The sequence below is a fragment of the Herpailurus yagouaroundi genome, unplaced genomic scaffold (genome assembly GCF_014898765.1).
Source record: "Herpailurus yagouaroundi ecotype Mexico unplaced genomic scaffold, PumYag 100, whole genome shotgun sequence".
NCBI classification, from domain to species: Eukaryota; Metazoa; Chordata; class Mammalia; order Carnivora; family Felidae; genus Herpailurus; species Herpailurus yagouaroundi.
Window position 1 is genome coordinate 273901 of NW_024412391.1, and position 24644 is coordinate 298544.

Genomic DNA, 24644 nt, shown 5'->3' on the forward strand with positions numbered 1-24644 from the left:
AGACTCATCTTCCTGAGGTCTTTGAGTGGAAAGCCTAGAACTTTTCTGTTCCGTGTTCTCTTACCAAGTATGGCTACGTGTGAAGAGACTGCCTACTCCAAACATCCTATTTACATGATCTTACAGACGCTGGCTTCTGAGACGGTCACCTTGGGACTCATTCCCGTCCTGAAAACATTTATCGCTTCCCTGCCTCCCCGCCCGACCCCACCCCACCCCACCAGGGTGTCTGTCAGCCCCAGGCCCTCTCCCTTCGGTCCCACATCAGCAGCCTGCTGCGTCTGTAGGGGTAGCCAAGGGAACAGGCCAGGCCCCGTGTGTGTCCCCAGCGTGCTGTGTCCCTGACCAGGCACAAGGCATCGCTTGTGCCACCATCGAGCGCCTTGGTCCTGGCAGCAGAGCAAACCATGCCAGGCCACGCTTGGCGGCCCTTCCTGGGCATCAAGTATACACACACAGTTACCGAAAATTCTTCAAGTCTAGTAAGGACCAAAGTGGGAACATAAGGCTAGGACAAAAGATCTGACCTGACCCTGGGGAAGGACAGGAGGCAGGTGACAGGCAAGCCTCCCAGTATATAACCGAGTGCCACCTGAGGAGGGGGGCCCAGAGCAGGAGCTCTCTTCCCCCAACACAAATTCGAGAACACTAACTCAGTCCATCATACGTGTTATGGTTTGAACTGTGCCCCCCAAATTGGTGTTGATGTCTTAACTCCCAATACCTAAGAACGTGACCTTATTTGGAGATGGGGTTTTAAAGAGGTGATCAAGCCACAGTGAGGGCACTCGGCTGGCCTGGTCCTGCGCAGCTGCCCCCTCACACGAAGGGGAAATCTGGAGATCTGTGCCCAGGGAGAAAGCCACGTGAACATGAAGATGACCACGGACAGGCCAGGAGAGAGCCCCGAGACCGACCCTCCTTGCTGCCTCGGCGCCTCGGCCACACCCCGACCTTGGACTCTGGCCTCCACACTCTCAAGGGTAAACGTCTGCTGTTTGAGCTGCGTGGTGAACAGGAGCCGCTCTTCAAAGGAGTCGTGTGCTAATTCCATCCTGCAGCTGACTTTCCCAGCCTTCTGGGAGATTGCCGACTTCTCTGGAAGCGTGGAGAGGCAGGAGCTGAGCCGACTGGGTACTCGTGCTGGTACCGTAACCGATGGCAGGAGCCCAGGGCCTTTCCCTCAGCACCCCACTTCTCTAACGTCAGACTCCACACGGGCAAATCCAGCTGAAACTGGGGCTTCTCTCCAAAGGAAACCGATGCCCCTATTTACCAGGAAAGCGAGAGCCAAGCCCTGCTTCGTGCCGAGATCAGGAAGGGCAGGTGCCAGGAAGAGGGGCTCTCGTGGTCCCGCTGCAGCTGCTCAGCCGCCCCGGGCAGGCGCGCCTCCCACCTGCGTGCCAGGACAGATCCAGCGGGAAGGACAAGACGGGGAGGCATCATCTGAATGAACCTGAGCCAAGGAGGCCAGGGGCATGGCTGAGAAATGCACCCCAGACAGCGGCCTCCCTGAGCAAGCAGCATCCCGGAGTCGGAGGCCGGTGGGGTCAAGGGCTGAGCTCCCAGCCCCTTCATGGCCCAGAGGCGGGGAAGGCTGGGCTGGGGCAGGATGAGGGGGCGGGACGGCACCTGGGGGAAGTGGCCAGGGTCGAGCTGCCTTCGGCAGGGCTGAGCTGGTGAAGAAGGTGGCTAGGGGCCCCCCACCTCAGGGCCCTACACCCCCCACCCCACAGTTCCTCCCCGAGGGCCCTCTGGACCCCCACCATCAGGCTGCTGGGGTCCTTGGGCCGGCCCCGGGTCCCAGGAGGCAGGGCTGCCGCACACGGCGGCTCGGCGTCCACACTGGCGGTAGGACAAGCCACCTGCGGGGGTCCGGCGGTAGGCACTGAGGAGCTGGGGGCACTCTGCGGACCCCCGGCGTGTCCGAGGGGGGCATGCGCTGTCACCACAGTGTGGCAGCTGCATGCTGAGGACAGGGGCTGCTGGGAAGGGCTGCAGTCGGGGCCAGAAGGTTCTGCTGTGGGGGCGTCTGGAGGCAGCTGAGGAACCGGGCGGAATCTTCTGCAGGAGAGGCCTGAGGTGTCACCTGCCCTGCAGCCTTCCACCTGGCCACGCAGGATCTTTGGTTTCGGCCTGGCGGGGCCCTTCTGTCTCCCGTAGGGCAGGTGTCTGTGAGCAGGGCCACTGGCCCAGCGAGGTCCCCGGGAGAGGGCCCATGGCCAGGAAGCCTGGCACTTTGGCCCAGGGCCCCGAGGGCGCCTCCCTAGCCGATCCACCTGCGTCCTCATAGTGGCTACTTCCTGAGACAGGCCCGCCAGGGCGGTGGCCAGCCGATCCAGCTTCTCCGAGAGGGCGGCACCGAGGCCGCGGAGCTCCTGCTGCAGAGAACTTCCGCAGGGGCACGGCTGTGGGGGCGTCTGCGGCAAAGCCGGAGGGATGGTGGCCACAGGGGGTGGCTCAGGCAGGCCTCTGGGAAGTGGCTTGCCCTGGGTCCTGGCTAAAACCAGAGCAGGGACAGAGTTCTCAGGCTGTCAGAACCTTTCTCTCCCCCAGGGGCCCCCATCAGCTGCCCTATCTGGCATCCTCCCCATCCGCTAAGGCCTGGCTTTAGATGGGACAGAAGTGACTCAGGCTTGAGAATATCAATGCCAGTGCTCATGACATCAAAGGTAGCACATCTCCTAGCCGCTCCCCAAATTCACGTACCGGACAAACTACAGACTGGGTCTCCAGCTTTCTTAGGACAGCGGCCTTCCCACCTTCTAGGAAAAGGTTCTTTGTGCCCCATTTGAGAGCAAATGGCACCCCAGACCACCTAAACCTGCCCTAGCACATCAGTGGGCAGGGCCAAAAGAAACCTCAGCAGACAGCATGAGGCCAAGGCCATGGACGGCAGCTGGGAGAGGGGCCCAGGAGGACCAGACCAGCCTGGGGCGTGGACGCCTCTAGGGGCGTGGCCAGGGGACCGCGGCAGTACCCGGTGCTGTCGGTCTCAGCACACGCACCCTGGCCTTCACCATCCCCATTCAGAAGTCAGAGTCATAGGACTTGAGATCTCAAATTACTTAAAAAAAAAAAAAAAAAAAAAAAAAAAAATCAGCTAATCCTTCACCCGAAGGCCCCTTGGAACTGGTCTCCACCCCAGGCAAACCTAAGAAAACCCTGTTACCACCCGAGACTGGTGGGGCAGACCTGCTTTCCTCCACTTATCTGCATCCCAGCCCAGCTCTGCCCCCTCGTTAGCAACTCCCGGCTCCAAACAGAGGCGGAAGTGACTTGTGGGCTGCCTGGTCAGGTTCTTCCGGAAGGACTTAAGCTGAGGGCTGCCAATGCACAGGCAGGCTTCTAACTTCTGTCCGAGAGAGAGGCCATGGACCTGGCAACCTTAGGCCAGCTCGGTGCTCTTAAAACAGCTGTGCCTCCAGGGGCGCCTGGGTGGCTCAGTCGGTTAAGGTTAAGCGTCCGACTTCGGCTCAGGTCATGATCTCCCGGTTCGCGGGTTCAAGCCCCGCGTCGGGCTCTGTGCCGACAGCTCAGAACCCAGAGCCTGCTTCAGATTCTGTGTCTCCCTCTCTCTCTGCTCCTCCCCTGCTCACACTCTGTCTCTCTCTCAAAAATAAATAAACATTTAAAAAACAAAACAAAACCGCTGTGCCTCCAGAGGGGCAGAGCCCACGAGCCAGCAATGGAGCCCCAATCGAGTTGCTGGTGTGAGAGTCTCGGCGCATACCCTGCAGTGAGGACGTGCGCCAGGCCCTCCCTCACGTGCCTCTAACACGTACAGGGAGGAGCTTCCCCAAGGTCAGGTGTGATGCAGAACCACATCTCTTGGGATGCCCTTGGCCAGATCACTCTGCATTACTGGGCCTCAGTTTCCACGTCTCTCTGTAAAGTCTCTTCCAACTCCAAGCTTTGACTCTCGGCATTGTTTACTCTGGTCTCCTTGCCTCTACAAAGTATCTGAGTGCTTTTACGAAAGAGCCAGCTATTTCTGTTAGAGAACACTGGAGTGAAATAAGCACCCTGGAGATCAAGGTGAGACTCTTCCTGCCTATGACCCAAAGAGCTTGGAAGGGCGCTGCGAGAGAGCGTTTCCCAAGCTCCTGGCCGGCCCGCCCCGCGGGAAGTAGCTGAGCGGCAGGGAAGGCGGGTGGCCACTGCAGATGCGGACCCCCTGCCCACCCCTGCCTGCAGGACTCCTGATGCCTTGAGGGGACAGGGAAGCCACCGGTTCACCTGCAACACTTGGTCTTCCATTGGCAGGCCCCACGCCCCTGGATTCTTCACTGACCCTGGGCTTCCAAGACAGGGGCCCATGGGCCGATCCAAGGGGCTGGCAGGGCCCCGGCCCGGGCCTTTTCTCCAGCTGAGGGGCGGGGCAGGGGTTCACAGCGGCCCCTGTAGAGAGAGCACAGAGCACCTGGGGTGTGGACATCTATCATTTTGCAGGAGCCGTCTGGCACGCGGATATTTGGCCCTGGCCCAAAGGCCTACAAGCCACCAAGCGTGCAACTTTCAAACACTGTTAAATGAGATGCAAGATGGACACACAAGGCCTGTCAGGGAGTCCGGCTCTGCTGAATGGCCCGCTGGGACACGTGTGATGAGGGCAGACTGGATCAGGTCTGGAGTCTTCTGCAGCCAGGACCTGGCGTCTCCAGCTCTACCACGAGGGGGAGGCCGGAGGGGGCAGATGGAGAGGGCGGTGACTGGCAAGCCCCCTTCCCCTTTCCCGCCCCCTCCAGGAACACGCTGGGGACGCCTTGTGGGCCACAGGAAGCCAGCCCGTGCCCAGGCCCACACTGCTGTTCCCCACTAGGCCCACTGAGCAGTGGGGAACGCGGGTACGGCCTGGCCGGGAGCCAAGGACCGTGTAGAGCCTCTGGCCCGAGTTGGAGGGTGGGGGGAGTAGAGCTCCCTTCCCTGACTGCTCACCCCACCCCTACCTCCTCCGCCGCTGCTGCCCAGGGGGCCAGGCCGGCCCGGGATTTCCGAGTACACTTCTCTCCAGGGCAACTGGCACCTGCCTCCCGTCTTCTCTTCGGCTTTGCCTGCTGGGGGCAAATACCGGGTCGGGCTTGGACCGAGAGGCGAGGCCGCCCGCAATGGCACGCGGCTTTTCCAGCCTTCTTGACGGCACAACCTCAAAGTCCTCCCAGGGGGGAAGAGTCTGACTGTTGACACTGTTTTTGTTTATTATCAAACTTCCCAGTGTACATGACGATCATCATCATATGTGCACACACATATATGGACATGCAGCCCAAGTGCCTGACCCCTAACCTTAAGCGTCCAATCGCCGAGCCGTCCATTCAGAAAACCTCCATCTCAGAGAAACACACTGCCCTCTGCACGACACGGCAACTGGCAATCCCGCCCGACCCACGAATGCCCGTCTTTCAGAGGGCCCAGGGTGACTTAGGTTTAGGTAACTGGCCACTTGAGTGTCCCTGCTTCTCCCCTCCTGTGCCCTAATTCCCGCTCCGATGCTTTAAATTCCCCAGTGAAGAGTGAACCGGACAAAGCCCGACGCCCCGCCCTTGAGCCGAATAAAGGCAGAGCCCCAGGTCGGCACACCATTCTCCTTTCCCTCTCTACCTGCGGCCACACTGTGCGCCCCTCAGGCCTACTGTGCATCCTGCAGGGCCCCTGAGTAATAGATCCCGTCCCTCCAAGTTCCCTGATGGTTTTTGCTGACATGCATCCTATGACAGAAGAACCACAGGGGACAGGCCCGTTGGGTAAACATCCGTGGGGCTGGCTGCCTATGAGTCGGGGCTGGGTGGGCACCTCAGGCTTCCTTGCTGAGAGCGGCACCGCGGGTAGGCTCGGACCAACCCAACAGTGTGTGTACATACAGACGTTATCAGTGCGTATACTGTGTATGTATTACACATATGGAATGTATACGGACCAAGTTCATTGCCAGGCTTCCTAATTAAACACACCCGTTTAACAATCCTGGGCCCTGGACCCTGGGCCCTCCCTCCTCTCTCAGACGCAGCTCAGCTGACGGGGAACTCAAGCATGACAAAAGTAGAGAACTTCCTGGTAAGAGTCAGGCAATATGGGGATCCAGGCCCCTCTCAGGAGACCCCAGGCTCACCTGCATGGAGGCCGTAGGGGGCCCCGGGCTCTGCTCTCCGTGGGCCTTCACCCAGGCTGCCGCCTGTAGGGGCGCCGCCGGGGCGTGGGGACAGGGGGCCAGGACCCCTGCAGCTCGGAAGGCGGTCCCTCTCTGGCAACACAACCAAAGCAGGGGTCAGGGCAGTGGCTGTGCCCGCTGGGCCTGGCTCCCTGGCCTCTCCTTGTCCCCCCCACCCCCGCAAGCTCACCCTGTGGAAGCAGCTGCCACAGCTCTTCTCCCTCCGAGCTGCTGAGGCTGGAGCTGGAGCTGGAGCCGGAGCCAGGGCTGGGGCTGAGGCCCGGGCTGGAGCCGGAGCCGGAGCCGGAGCCTGCCAAGCAGGCAAAGTGCAAGGGCCTCCCAGGCAAGATCCCCTTCAGGGAGTTCTCCAGGCAATGGAGTGGGGAGGGCTTCGTGGCTGCCCCTGGGCCATGACAACAAAAGAACACTCAAGAGGACCCTCTACCTTAGCGAACAGGCTAAGTCCCCCTCCAGCTCAGCTGACGGCCCCACACGAGCGCGGGTAGACGCTGAACAGCTCCCACTCCTGCTGGCAGGCGGATAGAAGCGAGGCCGAGCCTGGCCGGGCTGCCCCAGAAAGCCAGCGGGGGACCTTCCCGGAGTCTCACGTCCCTGCTTCCAGCCAGGCCTGCACCTACCTGCACCCCACTCAGGACCAGCGGTCCAGAGCAGAGACTCAGTTATGTCCCCAGGAACCTCACCCCCCACCCCCAAGCCAGTTCTTTTCTGCTGGGAATATTTAGAAATACCACACTGAGCCAAACAAGTCAGACCCTGCCTGCCCACTATGGCTGGGCTCGGAGGGAACACTGCTGTAAGTGCAAAGGAGCAGCGGCACCAGAGGAGGGAGACCCACCCCCCTTGGCCCCAGGCAATCTCTGCAATAAAGGAAATGACCAGTCCTCTCCCAGAGAAACCCAATGGCTGCATAAAAACCATTCTCCCGCCTTCCTTTCAGCGAACCAGGTCACAGTCTTCTTTCAGCACACCTCGGATGCTCCAGCCAACAGCTGGAGGGAGGTTGGGGAAGGCCCACCTACTCTAGCACGCAGCTTGTGGTGTGGAGCATGCGGCCGGGGCAATGGCGGGAGATGGAAGGAACAGAGGAGAGGGAAGGGGAAATCTAGTCCCTCATGGAGGATTTTATCTGGAGGGAAGGGCTGCCACTAAACACAGAGGGAGATGTCAGCTCACCATCTTGGAGCCACCGCCACGGTCCCGGCCTGGTGGCCCCGTGGTCTTTGAGTCCTCGCTGGTAACAGATGGGGACACTGCCAGAGGTCAGCGCCTGTGGGCTGGCCAGCCGGAAGCTCCTGGTGGGTGTTTCCCCCTGACTCTGTCCCAGATGGGCTGGCTCACAGGCCTCACCCCTCAGTCCTGTTTCAATGAGAAGCCAAAGGGCCTGTCAGCCCCATGGGGCGTTGAGACAAAGAAGTTACTGGACAGAGAATAGTTTCTGCCGCTGTTGGCTTCTCGGGCACACGAGCTCCAGGTGTGGGACACACACCAGGCCTCCAGATGCTCCCAGGAGCCGCCCAAACCTTCCAGGACCTTTTTTATTCCCAGACCCAGCCACCTGGACTCCTGAGGGCCCCACAGCTCAGCGAGTGTTCTGGATAGCTGAAGGTGGGCAGGGCCGGCACAGCCAGGATGGAAAGAGCAGGCCTGGACCCAGAGTAGCACGTGGTGGGGCTGGGTATCCCGCCCTCAATGCGCCCACACTCAGATCCTGGCAGCGCTATTTGGCTTTCTGGCCTCACAGAAAGAAGCCCCTGCCAGAGCCATCCCCAGAGCATCTTGTCTCGGGGCTGGAAGTGGGCCTGCCGGCCGCGCAGGAACGCAGGGCGGGGGTTGGCAGTGTGTGAGTCGCCTTGCCCTGCTCTCAGACACCGGGGTGGCCATGCTTTACCTTCCTTGTCTGCCGTCCAGTTCTTGGGCTCCGCTCTCTGTGGCCCCCTGTCCCCCGCTGAGGACCAGGACGAGGCTGACTGTGGCCTGGGCACAGGTATCTCTCTGAGACAGTTCTCCAGGCCCTGGAGCGGGGAGCTTCCCACTGGGCTTCCTGCGAAAACCCAACATTTGCAATCCTGGATGGTCAGAGCTTAGTCTCTGTGAACCCCAGGAGCCTGGCTATGCCCTTGTGTGCGGGGCAGCTGGGGCCCCGGGGAGGCGGCACGGAGCGCTGGACCAGTCATGCCAGGCACCTGGTCCCAAACACGTGTCAGTCCCAGCTCTGGGCCGGCCTGCTTGGGCTGGCCCTGGAAGAGGCCAAGCTGTCTGAGCCGGAAGATGAGCCACAGGCACAGGCCAGGCTCCCTCACAACACCCTGCTCCACCCTGGCAAGGGAGGCCACCATGCTGCTTCGCCCACAGACAGCCGTGAGGACCGAATGCCATGAGGCCCCCTCCACTACGCAGAGGAAAACGCGTGCCCTCGCCTCCGGACATGACGCAGCAGGTTGAGAAGACCAACACCAGTGCAGTCACAACTTGGGAAAAAACCCAAATACATTGCAAGTAACGCATTTGCGTTGGAAGGAAGTGGATGGGCCAAAAGTCCAGAAAAGGAAAGGCCCTTATCTACGGGAGCTGCCGCCATGGCCACGCTCTTTCCTGAAGGCGTCTGCAGACACTGGGCCAGGCCAGGCACAAAGAAAGAGAGGGTACCAGAGCTCTGGGCCGCCGTGTGGTGCTGGAACAGCAAAGTTCAACAACAGCAGCCCCGAATGCGGTTCTCCTGAGTTCCAGAGCCACAGAGGGAGCTGCAGAGCTGGGCTGGGAGCTTCCAAAAGGCAGCACGGCCTCTCCTGCAGTTTGGGTTTCTTAGAAAACAAGGTGCCCCGAGAGAGGCTGCCCAAACAAGCAACGCACCAAGCCCTGTGACCGACACTGTCCAGTGGTTCAGAGGAACGGGGTGCGGCTAGTGTCCAAAAAACATGCAGAGAAAGTTCAGGAAGGTGCCAAAGGCAAACGGTAAAACAAAAAATGAGGCGGGGGAGCTGTGTAGAGCGGGCTACCACCTGTGTGAGGGAACAAGCAGCTTGGCCATGCACGGGATGCCCCGGAAGGAGAGAACTCACAGCAGTGGTGACCCGGGAGGGTGGGGGGTGGGGAGGCATCATCTTTCCTACACAACCTGTTTTAGCTTTTGAACGAAAACCCTGTGATTACCTATTAAAAACTAAAAGTTGGGGCGCCTGGGTGGCTCAGTCAGTTAAGCGTCCGGCTTCGGCTCAGGTCACCATCTCACAGTTTGTGAGTTCGAGCCGCACATCGGGCTCTGTGCTGACAGCTCGGAGCCTGAAGCCTGCTTTGGATTCTGTGTCTCCCCCTCTCTCTCTCTCTGCCCCTTCTCTACTCACACTCTGTCTCTCTCTCTCAAAACTAAATAAACATTTAAAAAATAAAAATAAATAAATAAATATAAAATAAAATCAATAAAAAATAAAAACTAAACGTTAAAAAAAGAAGTTGGCTGCATTTGGGGAGGAAAAAGCCCCCACACCAGCAGCTGACCGTGGCAGGATGCAGGAATCCGGGCTGCCGTGGACACTGGAGCCCCCAGTGGTGATCTGCGGGCCTCAGCTAGCCTGGCCCAGAGTCCTGGGGCAGCCCTAGGCTTTCCACAGACAACACATGAGGTGAGCAAAGGGGGACCGAGTGCGGACAGGGCAGTGCTTGGACTATTCAAGTGGGTAAAAAGGCCAAGAGGGGACCCCACAGAGTCCTGCAAGGTTCCAAAGAGGTGTGACAGCTCACCGTGGATGCCTCCCCGTGGGGGCACCTAGGAGAGACACGGGTCACCACAGACACTCCTTAAGGTGGTTTTACATGAACCTGAACCTCTGAACTTTTTTTCCTAAGTCAGAGGTCAGTTTGATATCATAGGCATTTCTTTGTGGCTGGGACAAGGGAGAATTTGACACTAAAGGAGACCCTTTTCTATTTTTTAAGAGACCTTAGATATTGTCCTGCCCCTTCTGAGCCTAGTTGTTAAAATGGATACTCCTCTCCCCACCCCTCAACCCCCCACCCCCCATTCTCCCCCTCCCACCCTGTAATAAGTCCTGGGTTTGCTCCTGCCTCAACATCCCCAGCTCTGCTCCAGACCCTGGGTAGGGCGGTCGGACTTGGTCGGGTCAGACGATGTGGGCAGGGGAAGAGCCCACCCTTTCCCAGGACTGACGGCCGCAGGCCCGGCAGCTCACCTTTTCCAGGCTGACGCCCCTGGCTGCCCCCTGGGCTCTGGAAATCCAGGTCCCCATCGGTGCTGCTGGATGAGGAGAAGCTGGTAGGGGTGCTGTGGGGACCTGAGGGGAGGGCAGGGCTGCCTCTCACATAGCCCTGCAGACTCAGAGCCAGAAGAGGCCCCATAGCCACCTCTGCAGGAAACAGCACAGCTGACATCATGAGAAAGCCACTGGGCATGAGGTCCCCGGGGCCCTGGGTGGGCACCAGGAGACCTACCCCACAGGATCTCCCACAGGGGTTTCCCCGTAGGCTGGGGGCTCACGGCTCTGGTTAAAAAACCCGTGGGAACCCAACTGTTGGTCTCCTGGGACTAGAAGGTAAGCCAGAGCTCTCAGAGGAGGCAGTGTGCAGGAAGAGTTGAACTGGTTTCCCCCACATTCAGGAAGTGCCTGGGGGCAGGCATCAGTAAGGGAGCTAGAGAAGGGCATGCACCTCATGGCCCAGGATGAGGAGTGGGGGACCTAACGACGTCCTCAGTGTCTTCCTATGCCATGCGCAGGGACAAATGCCACCCTGTGCCCAGGGCCCCATCTACCTTCACTGTGTGATCTTCGGGGCTGCAGCTCGGGCCTCTGAGACCCGGGATCTCCCGGCTGAGGGCTCCGGAACCCAGAGGTGGCGGTGGCCGGCGGCTGGGGAGGTAACGACCCGCTCAGGGGAATGCCCTTCAGACAGGCCTCCAGGGCTTCCAGGGGCGAGCTCGAGGCACTGCCGGCTGGGACAGGGGAGACGGCCCTATCACCATCTCGGGCACATTCCCCTGGCCCGGCCCCAGGCTGGCTGCCCCAACCTGCCTGCTGCAGGGGTGACAAGTCCCGCACCAGGCATGGGGGCCTGCCAGGCAGGACACCCTCAGGGGCACTTTGATTTGTTCTCTGTTCCTACACGGAAAGGACACAATCTGTACCCCAGGCCCAGGGGTGGGGTGGAGAGACCCGCTAGTACACAGGGGCCAGCTTCCTGGCAGGCAGGGAACCTCTGCAAAACGAAAGTCCTTACAACGGAAGGCTCCTTACAACAGAAGGCTCCGGGGTGGGTGCCCGGATTGAGAAGGATGTGGGTTAAGAGAGGGGAGTCACTGCCAGACAAGGACGGCGTGGACCCTCCCTCCTCCCCCGTGGCCTGGACCTACTCCCTCTTCTGTGGGTGGGCAGAACCTTGTTGGTGGGGCTGAGAATCCCACTGGGGAGGACTCGAGCAGATGCCCCCAGGCCTCACCTTGAGCTACGGGGCCCCAGCTGGGCACCTGGACCCCTCTGGTGTCTCTACTGCTCCCCTGGCTGCTGGTGGCAGAGGGGCTGTGGGTCCACTTGCTGGGCTGACAGGACGCAGGCACTGGGGGGCTCTGGGCCCGGCTGTCCTCTGTCTTCACCACAGGGGGCACGCCGTCAGCTCCTGGACCAGGGCCCGGAGGAGGGGTCTGGGGGGGCCTGGGCCCTGTGGGAAGCCCGCACGAGGCCCCTGTAGGGGTGGGACGGGGCTCCCAAGGCCCCTGGCCTCTACAGCAGTCTCTGGCTCCAAAGCGGTCACTGTTCACAGACTGACATGCGCTGACTCGCGCTCCCATCCTGCCCCTGGCCCCTCTGGGGCGCCGCCTCCAGGGGGTTCTACTGAGGAAAGCCACATCAGCCTCCTCCGGCGGCACCAAATCAGGTCTTTACTCCGAGGCCAGCAAGCCCGTCTCAATTCGACTTTCCCAATAGTCTGAGAAGCTACTGAGTACCAGTGATCTACAGCGAGTGGAAATGCTACCCCAGCCCACACGAACACGAGGACAACGCCCAATTCGAAACTATGCCCCAAGTGTCTACAGAGCTGTGTCTTCTGTTCTCAGCCTCCTACCCCTCCCCCTGCCCCCTTCCTCCCTTCTGGAGCTTTCAGCCCTACTCTCACAGCCACGCTGGATGGTGATCACGGACCGATGAAGTGCCTCTGACGTGCTGAGCCGACATGACAGGGATCGCCCCCAACATGCGGTGACCCCCACCTACATGCAGAGGCCAGGGCCTGAGGGCCTGGCTGTGGAACCCTGCTCCGAGTGGGGAAAGGAAATGGACGGCGTCCTGGGGCCCTCCCTGCCTGGCCAGTGGCCTTTACCTCCAGAACTCCTCCTGTAGGCCCCTGGATCCTCCTGCACGCCTGAGGGGCTGGGACCCCCGTGCGGGGTCTCGGGGATCTCCTTCAGACAGTTCAGCAGACCCTGGAGGGGACAGTCCCCGGAAGCTGCCTCTGACTTCACTACAGGAAAAAGGAACATACTTTCACCCTGGGCCCGGTCACGACGCGCAGCCAAAAGCAGCCGATCCAGGTAAGCCGTTAAGAGGGTTCGGGGCCAGGAATCTAGAGATGTGGGTGTTCTCGCGGCTCATTCAGATTTGCACAGGCCGCCGTCAGCTCGGTGCTCGGTGCTCGGTTTAAAAACGCCTGCCTTGGGGCGCCTGGGTGGCGCAGTCGGTTAAGCGTCCGACTTCAGCCAGGTCACGATCTCGCGGTCTGTGAGTTCGAGCCCCGCGTCAGGCTCTGGGCTGATGGCTCAGAGCCTGGAGCCTGTTTCCGATTCTGTGTCTCCCTCTCTCTCTGCCCCTCCCCCGTTCATGCTCTGTCTCTCTCTGTCCCAAAAATAAATAAACGTTGAAAAAAAAAATTAAAAAAAAAATAAAAATAAAAACGCCTGCCTTCACGCCTCCCTGAACCGGCCGGCTGGAGGGAGGGAAGACGCACGGGCGCGGCACGGAGGCAGGGCACACGGCGTCACCACAGGTAGCAGCGGCAGGAAGCGAGCTGACAGGCTGCGACCTGCACGTGGCTCCCTGGGCCCCGAGCCGAGCTGGCATCTCCGGACTGAGCTTCTCACAAGCAAACACCAGTCCATCACCGTACCGGGGCCTCACAACAGCCCACAAAAGGGGGGACGGTTATCCCCTTTTACAGATGGGGAAGCCGAGGTTCAAGGGCTTCAGGGGCCGGGCACAGTCTTCACAGCCACCAGGCGTCAGACGCCAGGCTGGCGCTCCCGCCCCCACCACGCTGCCCGATCCCCTAAGCCCCTCCAAACACATACTTAGTGTCAACGTGAAGTGACAGCCACAGCTCCTCCTCAGGGGTCCCGTATTAAGACGGGTGAAAAAACACACACGGATCTAGGGCCGAGTCTGTTTTTGAGTTTCCGCCTACGAGCTGACCAAGTGCCGTTCTCCCAAGAAAGCCGCCTGGCTCCAGAATGAGGACACTGAGGATACTGGAGCAGCCACATTGGGAACGATCCTTTGGGAAGACATTGCTATTCACAGAAAGAGCTACCGAAAGGCAATTCGGGGGCTTCAGAAACCTTGACCTGAGGAGACAGGTCCCCGGGGGACTCACCTCCCCAGGGCGGGCTCCCAGGCCCCAGCTCTGCTCTGGTTAGCTGAGAGGTGTCCCGGCCGGGGACAGGAGGCAGTGAGCGTGGGGACACCTCAGGGTGCTGGGGCCCAGGCACAAGGATCTCCTTCAGGCAGTTGATAAGGCCTTGCAAGGGGCTGCTCCCAGGAGAGATTCCCACGGCACCTACAAGACCGGCCAAGGTCAGTGCAGCCCTGATGGTGGCCTTCAGAAGGTCTGTGTGAGCAGGGACAACACCTGCTGTATAGGGTGGTCAGGGGGCTGAGATGAGAAAGCCGCCTGACACGCATGTGTGAGCCAAACGTGCCTCCATTGCCCTTCCCCGCTCAGCTCCGGGGCAGACCCCACTCTCCGCAAAGCCAGCCTCTCACCTGTCCCCATGGGCCCTCTCTCCTGTTTCCGGTGACCCTTCTTCCTGCTGGGGCTACAGGTGGGAGGGCTGGGCTCCCGACCTGGGGCTTCGGGGCCTTCCTTCTCTGTAGATCTTGGTTTGTCAGTAGTGTCTGTAACAGGAGAGACAGAAAGGTCTTTCTAGCCCTGGCTCCTGGTCCTGAGGAACCGACCCAGATTGGTCCCCACAGAACAGACCTCTCAGCACCTCAAATCCCTGGGGGGCAGCCAAGTACCAGAAACTTGGATTTGCGGCAGGGCCAGCTCCTGCGTGCTTGTCCTAGGAGTCTGTTTCTCTTTCCTTCTGGTGTCATTGTAAGCACCAACACGGCTTTCCCTGAATAACCTGGAACCCCCCAATTCCAGCCTCTGACTTTGGCTCAGTAAGTCGCTCCAGCAGCCTTGACACGCAGGACCCAATCTCGCCCTCCTGCTTCTCAAGTCTGAGCACATGGACCCCCAGAGCGAATCTGCCAGATGACACCTAAAGTCACAGGCTAAATGGGGTCTGTTTTTCAAGGGTGTCAATTTTAGTCCCTCATCATTTAAAATACTTTAAAAACCAGCTATTCTGACAAATGCAAAATTGGCAAGAATTTTTGAAAATACAATGAGACTCCAGAGGAATTCTAGTGGCTACCCTCACCCTCCTCTGCTCTCAGCGGGGGGAAGGTCTGAGACTCCGATCAGGGGCGCACAGGTGTCCCCTTGCCGATGGGCCTGCATGTTAGACACTGCCCTCAGCTGACTGCGCATGAGCACACAGAGCACAAGCGGGGCTGGGACAGAGGCTGCTCAGGGACCGAGCATCACACCTGCTCTTTGGTCTACAGATAGGGAACCTTGTCCCGTTCTCTGGGGAGCCTGCCCCCTTTAACAACAAGGGAAATTGAGTCCTAGAGGTAACAGAGGGCACAGAGTCCAGTCTCCCTGACTCCAGGGTCAGAGCCCTGCCCCTGCTGGGTCACACTCACTGATGGGGAGGGGACTGCCCTGTCCCCCGGCTCCAGGAAGGCCTCTGGACGATGAGCTGCTACTAGACGTGGTGGCCAGGCTGGGCCAGCCAGTAGATGCGTCTGGAAGGCAGCTGGGCAGGCCTCGGAGAGGGCATGTCTGCACGGTCACAGCTGCTATTGGGGAGGAAGGACAGGATGCTGGAAGCCAGAATTTAAGCCCAGCAATGGGTAAAAAGCCCCTGACACTGTCCCATCCGGGCCCTTCCTTGCCATGTTCCAGTACCAAGGCAGTATCCTCTGCATTGTCATTCCTGGGCTCTGAAATACAGATTCCCAGCCACGGTCTTGTTCCCATAAGATCCTCCCACCCCATTTTCCGTTTCATTTACCATCCACTGAGCAGGCACAAAGGCCAGGACTGGTGGCGACAGACTTCGAGAAAAGGTGCAGTCTGAGCTGACAGCACCGGTGAGCAGGGGGAGGGAGCAAGAGTCTGGGGAGGTGGGAAGAGCACGGGCTGGGGGTACCGAGCCCGGTCTGCGTGGCTTCCTCTTCCTCATCTACAGAACAGGGACTGGGCTCAGCTGCCACACAGGGCACGACGCGACAGGGCCGTGAGGTGTGGCTGAAGCCACGTAGAAACCACCACGAGAAGAGTCGGGAGCCGCCGTCTCACCAACCACCCATGCCTTCCAGGGGACGGACGTGCTCCCGGGGCTCGTGAGCCGGGGACTCCGCCTAGGGTCTGGCGGGAACTGGGCAGGCACCCAGCTTGCAGCCTGAACTTCACCTTGTGGAATGCAGTGGCCGCTGTCCGACTTACCCTCGGGGCTGGCCCGCTCTCCGTCCAGGCCGGCTCCCCCGCTCTCGCTCTCGGGGTTGACCTCCCCAAACAGGAACTCTGGAATCTCCTTCACCAGCTGCACCAGGGCCGTGAGGTGCAGGCTGTGCGGGGGCGCTCCTCCTGCCAGAAAGGCCGCAGTGAACCCCCACACCCTCTGTCAGCTCCGCACTCACGCTTCTGTGCACGACATCAAACCACGTCTCAGGTCACCCTCCTACCACGTGAGTATCCCGTGGAGTGACTTCTGTCCCAGAAGTAAAAGGACCTGCCCGGGCACAGCCAGGACTTGGGGCCGGGGACTCGAGGTACCGCCGCTCAGCACCTGGTACTTCTCGGGGGGGAGCGCCAAGGAGGGCTGCCTCCCCCGCCCCTCCCGGCAGCCAGGCCCTCTGCCCTTCCTGGCACCTGTAACCTCCCAGCCTCACCCAGGCTGGGCCCGTGGGCCGTGTCAACCATGTGAGGTCCGCAGATGTCAGCCCTGTGGCAGCGCCCTCGGGAGCTGCAGGCTGGCTCCGCGTGGTTGGTGGTGGGAAGGGGGCTTGAGTAGGTCTCCGAGGGTGACCCTAGGTTTCTTCCTGGCCCTGCGTACAACGGGCAACCGTGTGCCAGGTTCCCAGCCCAGGGGGGCAAAGGGTAAAAAGTCGCAGAGGGCTTTGGGCGTAGAGTGTGGCAAGGGCTGAGGTCATAGTGGTCCCTGAGGAGTAGAGCCAGGGGCTGAGGACCACCCAGTGGAAGGGACAAGAGTGAGTCCCCCTGGGCCCAGGGGGCCAGAACACCCAACGAGGCCTGACCCTCATCGGCCGGGATTACTCACCCAGGGGGCCTCCTCCCTGGGGAGGCTCCTGCCCCTCACCAGCGTAGCTCCTGCCTTCCATGGTTCCAGCAGGCTCCGTAGGAGACAGGAAGGCAGAGAGGGGGAGCAGCTCAGCTGTCCCTGGGAAAGAAGAGAGGGAGGGACAGCCCCCTGGGAATGGAAGCTGGCCTCCACCCAACTACACGCAATCACACAGCTGCTTATGTGAGTGTTCGGTGTGACCACCCAACCCCAAGAACCGCAGGGCCGTCGGGTTCCAGCCTGCTCCGCTCCGGAGCACCCGCCAAATCTCACCCAGAAACAATGGCAAAGAAGATCAGCGAGGCCCCCAGCGAGGCCCGAGGCTCCCGGAACACCACTTCCAACTGTGTCCATTTAGTAGGTAAGACTAAGGCCCACCGGGCCCAGGGCGACTCAGGACATGGTGCTGGCCCGCTGGGCGAGTGGGCTCCTTACCCAGGGATAGCAGCGTCTCGTAGTTCTCCCGCATCACGTCCTGGTACAGCGCCCTCTGCCCCTCCCCCAGCAGCTGCCACTCGTCCTCTGAGAAGCGCACCGCCAGGTCCTGGAAGGCCACGGACACCTGTGGGCACAACCTCAGGGGAGCTGGTGGTTCCCGCCTGGCGACACCAGGGGTACACCAGGAAGTGGGGAGCAAGAAGGGTGTGGCGGGGGGCTGGCACGTGGGGGCAGGTGAAGGGGTGACGGGAATCTGCTCAAGAGACAGTGATGGGGTTTGGACTGTGTGCACAAAGAGGGGGGCTGCAGCCCTGACCCCGGGCCCCTGTGAATGCGGCCCTATTTGGAAACAGGGTCCCTGCCGATGTGGCTAAGGTGAGGTCATACTAAGGTAGGGTGGGCCCTTAACCCAGTATGACCGACGTCCTCATAAAAAAGGAGACACGGTCACACAGAGAGAAGGCCAGGTGACAATGGAGGCAGAGACTGAAGTGACGCAGCCCCAAGCCAAGGAAGGCCTGGAACCACCGGAAGCCAGGAGAGAGGAGGCGGATCCTCCCCTAGAGCCTTCAGAGGGGGGCACGGCCTTGCCCACACCCTCGTTTGAGTCCCGTCGCCTCCAGCACAGTGAGAGAATTCACTTGCTGGGTAAGCTGGTTTGTAATCCTTTGTTACAGGTTCCCAGGGGAGCTGGTACAATCCGTGGCCCTCAGCCTGGGCCTCAGAAAAGGTCAACTCCAGGCTGGGAAGTCCAGCCAGCCCTGAATTCACCGTGTTAGAGAACCCCCGGAGGCAATAAGCAAGCTTCACCTTGAGTGTGCAAGGACCTGGGATCCTATCGCTACGGCATATAAAAAAGTTGACACATAAAACAGATAGTAAGGACGACAACAAACGAGACACTCCACGCTTTTTAGTGGGGAGGATCCAAAAGTCAAGAATCAAGCAAGCAAAATGTTTACATTGCTCCTCCCTGTCCCACCCCAAGGAAGAGGGGGAAAGAGAAAACCTCAAACAGCTCGCAAGTCTAGAGGAGGCAGACCCTCCCACAGAGAGAGATGGCTGGGTGCCTGTGAATGAAGAAAACCAGCGGCCGACGCACCTGTGCTGTATTCGTAGCCCCTGAACTTCAGACCCCAAATCTTACGGCCACAGTTCTTCTGCAGATCCTCTGGCCCGGCCAGGTAGAACTCTGGTTTCCAGCTGTTTTGCCAGAATCCAGGCCTGTGCTGGGCTGAGCCTGCCCTCACTTTCCTGGTCTCACCTGACCTTCAGGGCCCAGCCAGCCACAGTGATTGCCATGGCCATGACCCACAGCATTCACCACCAAGCCCATGCAGCTCGTGGGCACTACACTCTAGCAGGAGATGATGCCACCCAAGCCCTTCCCGGCCCCCGTCCAGGGCTCCCTGCTCCCACCTCCACACTCCCCCACTCTGTCCCCCTCCCTGACCTTTCACTCTTTGGCCCTCTAGGCTTGGAGCCTGGTACACCGTTATCCGTTGTGCAGAGAAGGGCTCCGAAGAAACCTGGGACCACCCTTGGAGAGCATCCCCTGCTTTGTAAGATAAAAGAAACATTTTGTCCTGACTTCTTTAAAAATAATCATTAAGTGGGCCTTAAGATGGCTGTGAGACCCCAGATGACCAGCATCTGATAGGTATGAATTTTAAATTACAGCAAAAATTCACTTTGTGCAAATTAAGCAAACAGAACGTAAATTGTGGGAAGGGTCCTTCTGGTGTAGAGCTAGATGCTCAACTATTTGTAAGAAAAAAATTAGTGAATAAAATGAAAACACTTCCTAATCAAGCAAATAATCTACTGCCTCGTTTCATCATCTCAAGTCAGCGACTTTAAAACCATCACTGCTACCAACTCTCAGCATCGTCACCCATGGCATCTGCTTCCCACTCTACCCGTCACCCTTTGACAGTGGGCACCACGTGGTCACAACCACTGCCCTCCGCTCCTCTGCTGAAGTGGTCGGGACCCCATCCACACACACACGAGGCTTGAGGCAGCCTCCCCACTGACCACCTACCTGTCTTCGGTCCCAGAGGTTCCCATCCTCCCTCTACAGCCCACTAGGCCAGCCAGGAGTCTCTCTGGAACTAATCTCCACCTCTCCGGCCCACATATGCTCACTCCCTTCCAGGAACACGCTCAGACATCCTCAAAAACATCTTTCAGAGAGCCACCCCCATTTCTTCCTGGCTTTTGGACATATACGATGTAGTCAATGGTAGGGTCTGTGCATAACAACTAGCAGAGCAGGCCTGAGGCCACCCTGCTTACAGGCTGGGCCTGGCCAGTGTTAGGGAACTTGGATTTCAGGAGGGTGGTTCACTGGGCCCAGACTGTTTGCACAGTGTGGTTCATGCTGATCGTTTACTTTCATTCCGGAACTCTGGGATTTTGGTCCATGTCAGGTGGAAGTGACTATGTGACCAGCCCCCAGTGAAAACCCTGGGCACGGAGTCTCTAGTGCGCCTTCCTGGTAGATAATATTTCTTTTCTTTTCTTTTTCTTCTTCTTCTTTTTTTTTTTTTTTAAAGTAGGCTCCATGCCCAACATGGGGCTTGAACTCACGGCTCTGAGATTAAAAGTTGCATGCTCTACCCACTGAGTCCCCAGCCAGGGAGCTCAGGCCGCTCCCTTCCTTCCCAGAGCCCACAGCCCGCTGCCTTGCTACACTCTCTCGTCCCTCTGCTCCTCCCGGCTACATCCTCTTCCTTCTCTTCCCCCTAGGCAAGGGGAACCCCAGGGCTGATGGCGCAGGGAGACACCTCGGTCAGAAAGTTCTCATCTGCACAGTAGACCCAGAGTAGACCCAGAGCCTCAGACTTGCCCTAACACGCCTGGTGTCAGAATGGTCACAAACACGGTCTTATTGACTGAACACACGTTTTTGCTTACACACTTTGATGACTACGTTTAAACGTATATAGATTCTGTTGTGATTATGTGCGTGTCCTTTAACACTGAAAAGGGGACGTGTGTCCTTTAAAAGTAATACTGAAAAGGGGCGCCTGGATGGCTCAGTTGGTTGCATGTCCGACTCCTGATTTTGGCTCAGGTCATGATCTTACGGTTCGTGAGATCAAGCCCCACATCAGGCTCTGCACTGACAGCGTGGAGCCTGCTTGGGATTCTCTCTCTCTCCGCCCCTCCCCTGCTCATGCTCGCTCTCTCTCTCTCTCTCTCTCTCTCTCTCTCTCAAAATAAATAAACAACAAAAACATTTTTAAAAATTTAAAAGTAACACTGAAAAAATTTCTTTTAAAATACTTGCAAAGACTACCATCTAATATGCTAAGGATACAACTACGTAGGGTTCAGGGGAGTTTCCAACATTAAAAAAGAGGATCCCGGACCCAACAAGGTCAGAACCCCCTGTTAATTGCCCCATTCGCTCACTGCTACAGCTGAGGAAAGATGGGGAGGGGGCAGGGAAGGGCCATCAGGTCACAGTTATTTTGCTTTTATGCTAGCCATACAAATTTTTATTAAACTCTCACTCTGGCCAATACACCAGAGCAAAATAAGACATCCCCAGAACTTGGAAGCTGGTCAAACCAAGCCCGATGGGAGAGATTAGCCACCTGGAGGAGGCGGCCGAGCCACGGGGCAGACGTGAGTAGTTTGGGTGTGCTGAACACCATCAGGCTTCATGCCTGCAGGCTTTCACGCCCAACTGTAGGACTGGGACCTCTGAGCTGACACTCGGGTACCCTTTCTGCTGGGCTTAGTTGTCACTATAACCAATAATATTAGTAAACCTTAAGAAAACAAGCATCAAATGGCTCTAATTTTTGAAAAGTTATTATTACCCAATAAAGTTTGCTGTGACGGATCCTCAGTACCAATAAAGGCTCCTGTGGCCACTGCTAAATGGCAGAAGAGTCCAAATGGCATTGCTCTGACTGGAGCGGGGAATGTGGGAGTAAGGACTCAGGACAGCCGAAGGACAGTTCTCCTGGGGAGTTAGTTTATCCCAAGAGGTAGGCAGACAAGTTCTCTGTTTAACTAGCTGAGTGAAAAAGACTCTGTATCCTCAACTTCTCCCATCAGAAGCTTTTTATAACGTGATGACTGAAAAAACAAAAGGGCTTTTGGGTTCTAATAATTTACTTCAGTTTGCTTATAATTAGGGCTGATCTCCCTGCCTCGTTCTTGATTTACTGAATCAGGAGTCAGCCCAGAAATCTACATTTTCACACATTCCGTTATCCTGACACATTCTCAGCTTAGAATCAGAGGGCAGGGGAGCACCACAGTCCAGTCACAGGCTGGAGTCCTGCCCAGCCTCGCTGGAGATGAAAAGTATACGGGAGAACAGACCTCTGCAAACAGGCTCGGCCCCCCTTCTTCCTAGGAGCCAGCTCTCAAGTGGAGCGCATCTGTGAGCTAAAAATCACAGGTAACTGCTGCAGACCTTTTAGGAGCAGGGATCATGAAATGCCGATTTCCACCCCAAACGGGATGGCTCCTCAATTTCCACTTGAGTGCCTTCAGTAATGGGTGGCTCACCACATTTCCAGCAGCTGGTCCTATCGCTGGCCCAATCGGGCAGCTCGGAAGTTCTGGACGCACAGACGAGGTACAGCACAGGAGTTGGGGCTGGACCCCAGGAGCCAGGCTGCCGGAACTCCACTCCCTGCTTCGCTTCATATCAGCTATGGCATCTTGCCAAGCTACTTAACCCACTTGGGCCTCGGTGAACTCACTTGTAAAACCGGCCTACAGCCTAGGGATGTTGTGAAGACTAAATGAATTAATACAGGCAGTGCCTGGACCAAATGCTGGGACACAGTTAAGTGTTGTGATTAGTACTGCAGCAGCCAAATCTGTCGGCCTGACATCCAGTTACACAGAATGAACTCGTCCACACACACACTACTCCTGACCTCGAGTGCCTCTTTATCTCCTGGCTAAATACACCCAGCTCTTTTAGACATCTGGAAGGGATGGTTTCCAGGTCTTTTACCATCTCAGCCTCAAGACAAATTCTTCAGGACAAAGTTCTTATAAAATGGAAATGGGAACTGACTGTGGCCAGAGTAGGTGGTTCAATCAATGGCCTCCCTCTGCCCAGAAAAAGCGGAGGCACAGTGAGGAGCGTGTGTGTAAGGGATGCAAACCCGTAAGGCACAAATGCTCGCCTCAGGAGACGGAAACACGCTGTTGGCTTGCAGTCTGGACCCGCTGTCCCCTGCGAGCCCTACCTCACCTCCTCTGTGACGCTCAGGCCTCCCTCCCTCAGCCGACAGGAGAAAAGCTTTCTGGATTGACCCAGGATTGTTGTAACTGCGCAGTCTCCTGGCCCACTGCCGCCACGCTGGGCCTCCTAAAACATTCCTTCTGCCCTGCCACTAGCCCAGCATGAAAACCACAGCTTCTGTGCCCATAGGGCCAGTCCACCTTTCCACAGTCCTTCCTGGCCTAGACCCCTTCTCCCAGAGTGCCTCAGGCTTGGGTTCCCAGATCGGACTCTGCACCCTGCTGCTCCCCACTTATGGGCTGTGCTCACACATCCCTAGGTATTTGGGAGACACACTGGACAGGAAGACAGGAGGCCTTTCCCATGACTATCCATCTGACGGTAATCTCCTGCTCCCCAAAGCCACTCTAGCCACCTCCTCTATGAAGCTACAGGGTGTGAGGACACATCCTTCCTGGAACATCAGATCTGAAAAACTGGTGGTCTAAACCTCTCATTTTGTAGAAAAGGAAACTGCAGCATGAGGAGGGCCTAGCACAGGCCCAGGGGACATAATTTGAGCAAGGGTGCCCTTGGGCTGCTTAACTGCACAGCCAGAGCTTCAGGCAAGGCTGCCTCTGCTCCCGCAACTTCCACTTTTCCTGCCTTCTCCCAGGAGCTCGTAGGCCATTAATGACTGGAGGTTCTGGTACAGTGTGGGCTATGCCTGGCCACAGATGGCCCCAGCCACCATCTCAATCCCCACCCACCTCCAAACCATGGAGTCTACAATTGGTTGACGTTGGACCAACCTCACGGGCCACCAGAATTACAGAACTGGCGCCGGTCCCTCACCCAGGGGAACGTGTGACAATTCCCCATTAGGTATCATCACGTATTCCCGGCACCTTCCCAATCCCGCACGCAACTCGCCCCAACTGCCCAGGCTGTGACAGATGGGGCTCTTCCTCCAGCTCTCGAATCTACACACCTTACCTGGTGGATAAAACCTGGGGCCTTGTTTCACGCCCCCTCCCCCAAGGGTCCAGGATCCTACCAAGACTAAACGCATCACATTTACTCATTCCCGAGGCCTTCGTGCCCACAGCTGCCAGGATAACTAGCAATCAAAAGAGGCCACGCCGAGGGAGGGCGATGCGTAACCCAAAGGAACGAGTTTCCAAAGGTGGAGACAGGCTCCACGTACAGGGTACTGGGGGCCGAGGAATGGGGAGCGGTTGGGGTCGTCCGAGGGGCTAGACTTCTCGCCAGGAAATCCTGCCCCGCAGGCCCGCCTGGCCGAACACAGCCAGACCCCAAAGTTGGCGGGTCCCGGGGTCTTCGCCCCGCCCTACCACCGGACCGCACCACGCCGCGCGGAGCTGACTGGCCGAGTTGTCCGTCGGTCCTTCTGTCCTCCTGGGTTCGCCTTACCTGGCGCGCCATTCCGGGACTCGACCTCCGCTCTCAGCTTCCGGCGCGGCCCGCGGCGCCCGCTCCCCGCCCGCCGACCGTGCCGCCACCCTCGGCGACAGCGGCGACCGAGGTCAACGCGGATGGAGGCGGGGCTGGGGGTCTCGGGCAGTGGGCGAGAGGCGACGCTGGGGACGCCCCGGCCGCCCGGCGCCCCCCACTCCCAGAGACGTGGTCCCACTTCCGCCCGGAGACCCCCGGCTTCTGCGGCCCGCTGGGCGCAGGCGCGAACTACCCTTCCCAGAGGGCGCCGCGGCACCCGCAGCGCAACAGAGTCGGGGGCGGCCTCCTTGAAGTCCCCTCCCCACCTGCTCGGCTCACTACCCCGGGAGGCTGCAGGGAGGGACTCCGCGCCGGGATCCGCCTGGTGGCCAGCCTCCGGGTGTGTCCGCACGCGGGAACGCATTCATCCATCATCCATCCGTCATCCACTCTTGCATCCAACATTTACTGAGCGCATCTTCCGTGCCAGGTGGGGATGCTCTGTTGAAAAGGGACCCGCCTCTCCCAGAGGTCACATCCCGTAAACCGACCGTTTCCGAGGCCACGGGGGGGGGGGGGGGGGCGGCCGCAGGGGTGAAGAGGGGGCTGCAGGCCGGACGGCGCGGGCCGCGCGGTCGGGGATGAGTCGGAGAGGCAGCCGGACCCCCGCGCATCCTCAGATCTGCCACCCCGCTCCCTCGCTCGCTGTAGCATTGAGCCGGGCCAGTGTGACCAATTGCTGG

General features: G+C 58.8%; 1 protein-coding gene across 9 annotated transcripts; it reads right to left on the reverse strand.

The window, feature by feature from the left end:
- Positions 1–652: 652 nt before the first annotated feature.
- KRABD3 (KRAB domain containing 3) lies at positions 653–24190 on the reverse strand. Of its 9 annotated transcripts, none has more exons than XM_040471659.1 (18): positions 23881–24190; positions 17241–17367; positions 16785–16904; positions 15950–16090; positions 15145–15297; positions 14152–14283; positions 13763–13945; positions 12497–12637; positions 11618–11836; positions 10935–11114; positions 10357–10530; positions 8058–8210; positions 7343–7525; positions 6339–6551; positions 6110–6241; positions 4950–5057; positions 4240–4401; positions 653–2500 (listed from the first exon to the last, which is right to left on the reverse strand). In XM_040471659.1, exons 1-18 carry the CDS (start codon positions 23890–23892, stop codon positions 1575–1577), a joined length of 3459 nt encoding a protein of 1152 aa, XP_040327593.1. In that variant the 5' UTR covers positions 23893–24190; the 3' UTR covers positions 653–1574. The 9 variants fall into 9 exon arrangements, with proteins under 9 accessions (XP_040327593.1, XP_040327592.1, XP_040327594.1 ...); XM_040471658.1 differs by having other exon boundaries at positions 15145–15300; XM_040471660.1 differs by having other exon boundaries at positions 11618–11794; positions 15145–15324.
- Between the last annotated feature and the right edge of the window lie 454 nt (positions 24191–24644).

What these genes read in the sequence shown, in the direction of transcription:
- KRABD3 (XM_040471656.1), bottom strand. An exon ending in TGGGAGCCCGCCCTGGGGAG is followed by an intron (nt 12,638 to 13,762) that starts GTGAGTCCCCCG and finishes TTTTTCCTGTAG; the next exon opens with TGAAGTCAGAGGCAGCTTCC. An exon ending in CCGAAGATCACACAGTGAAG is followed by an intron (nt 10,531 to 10,934) that starts GTAGATGGGGCC and finishes TGTTTCCTGCAG; the next exon opens with AGGTGGCTATGGGGCCTCTT.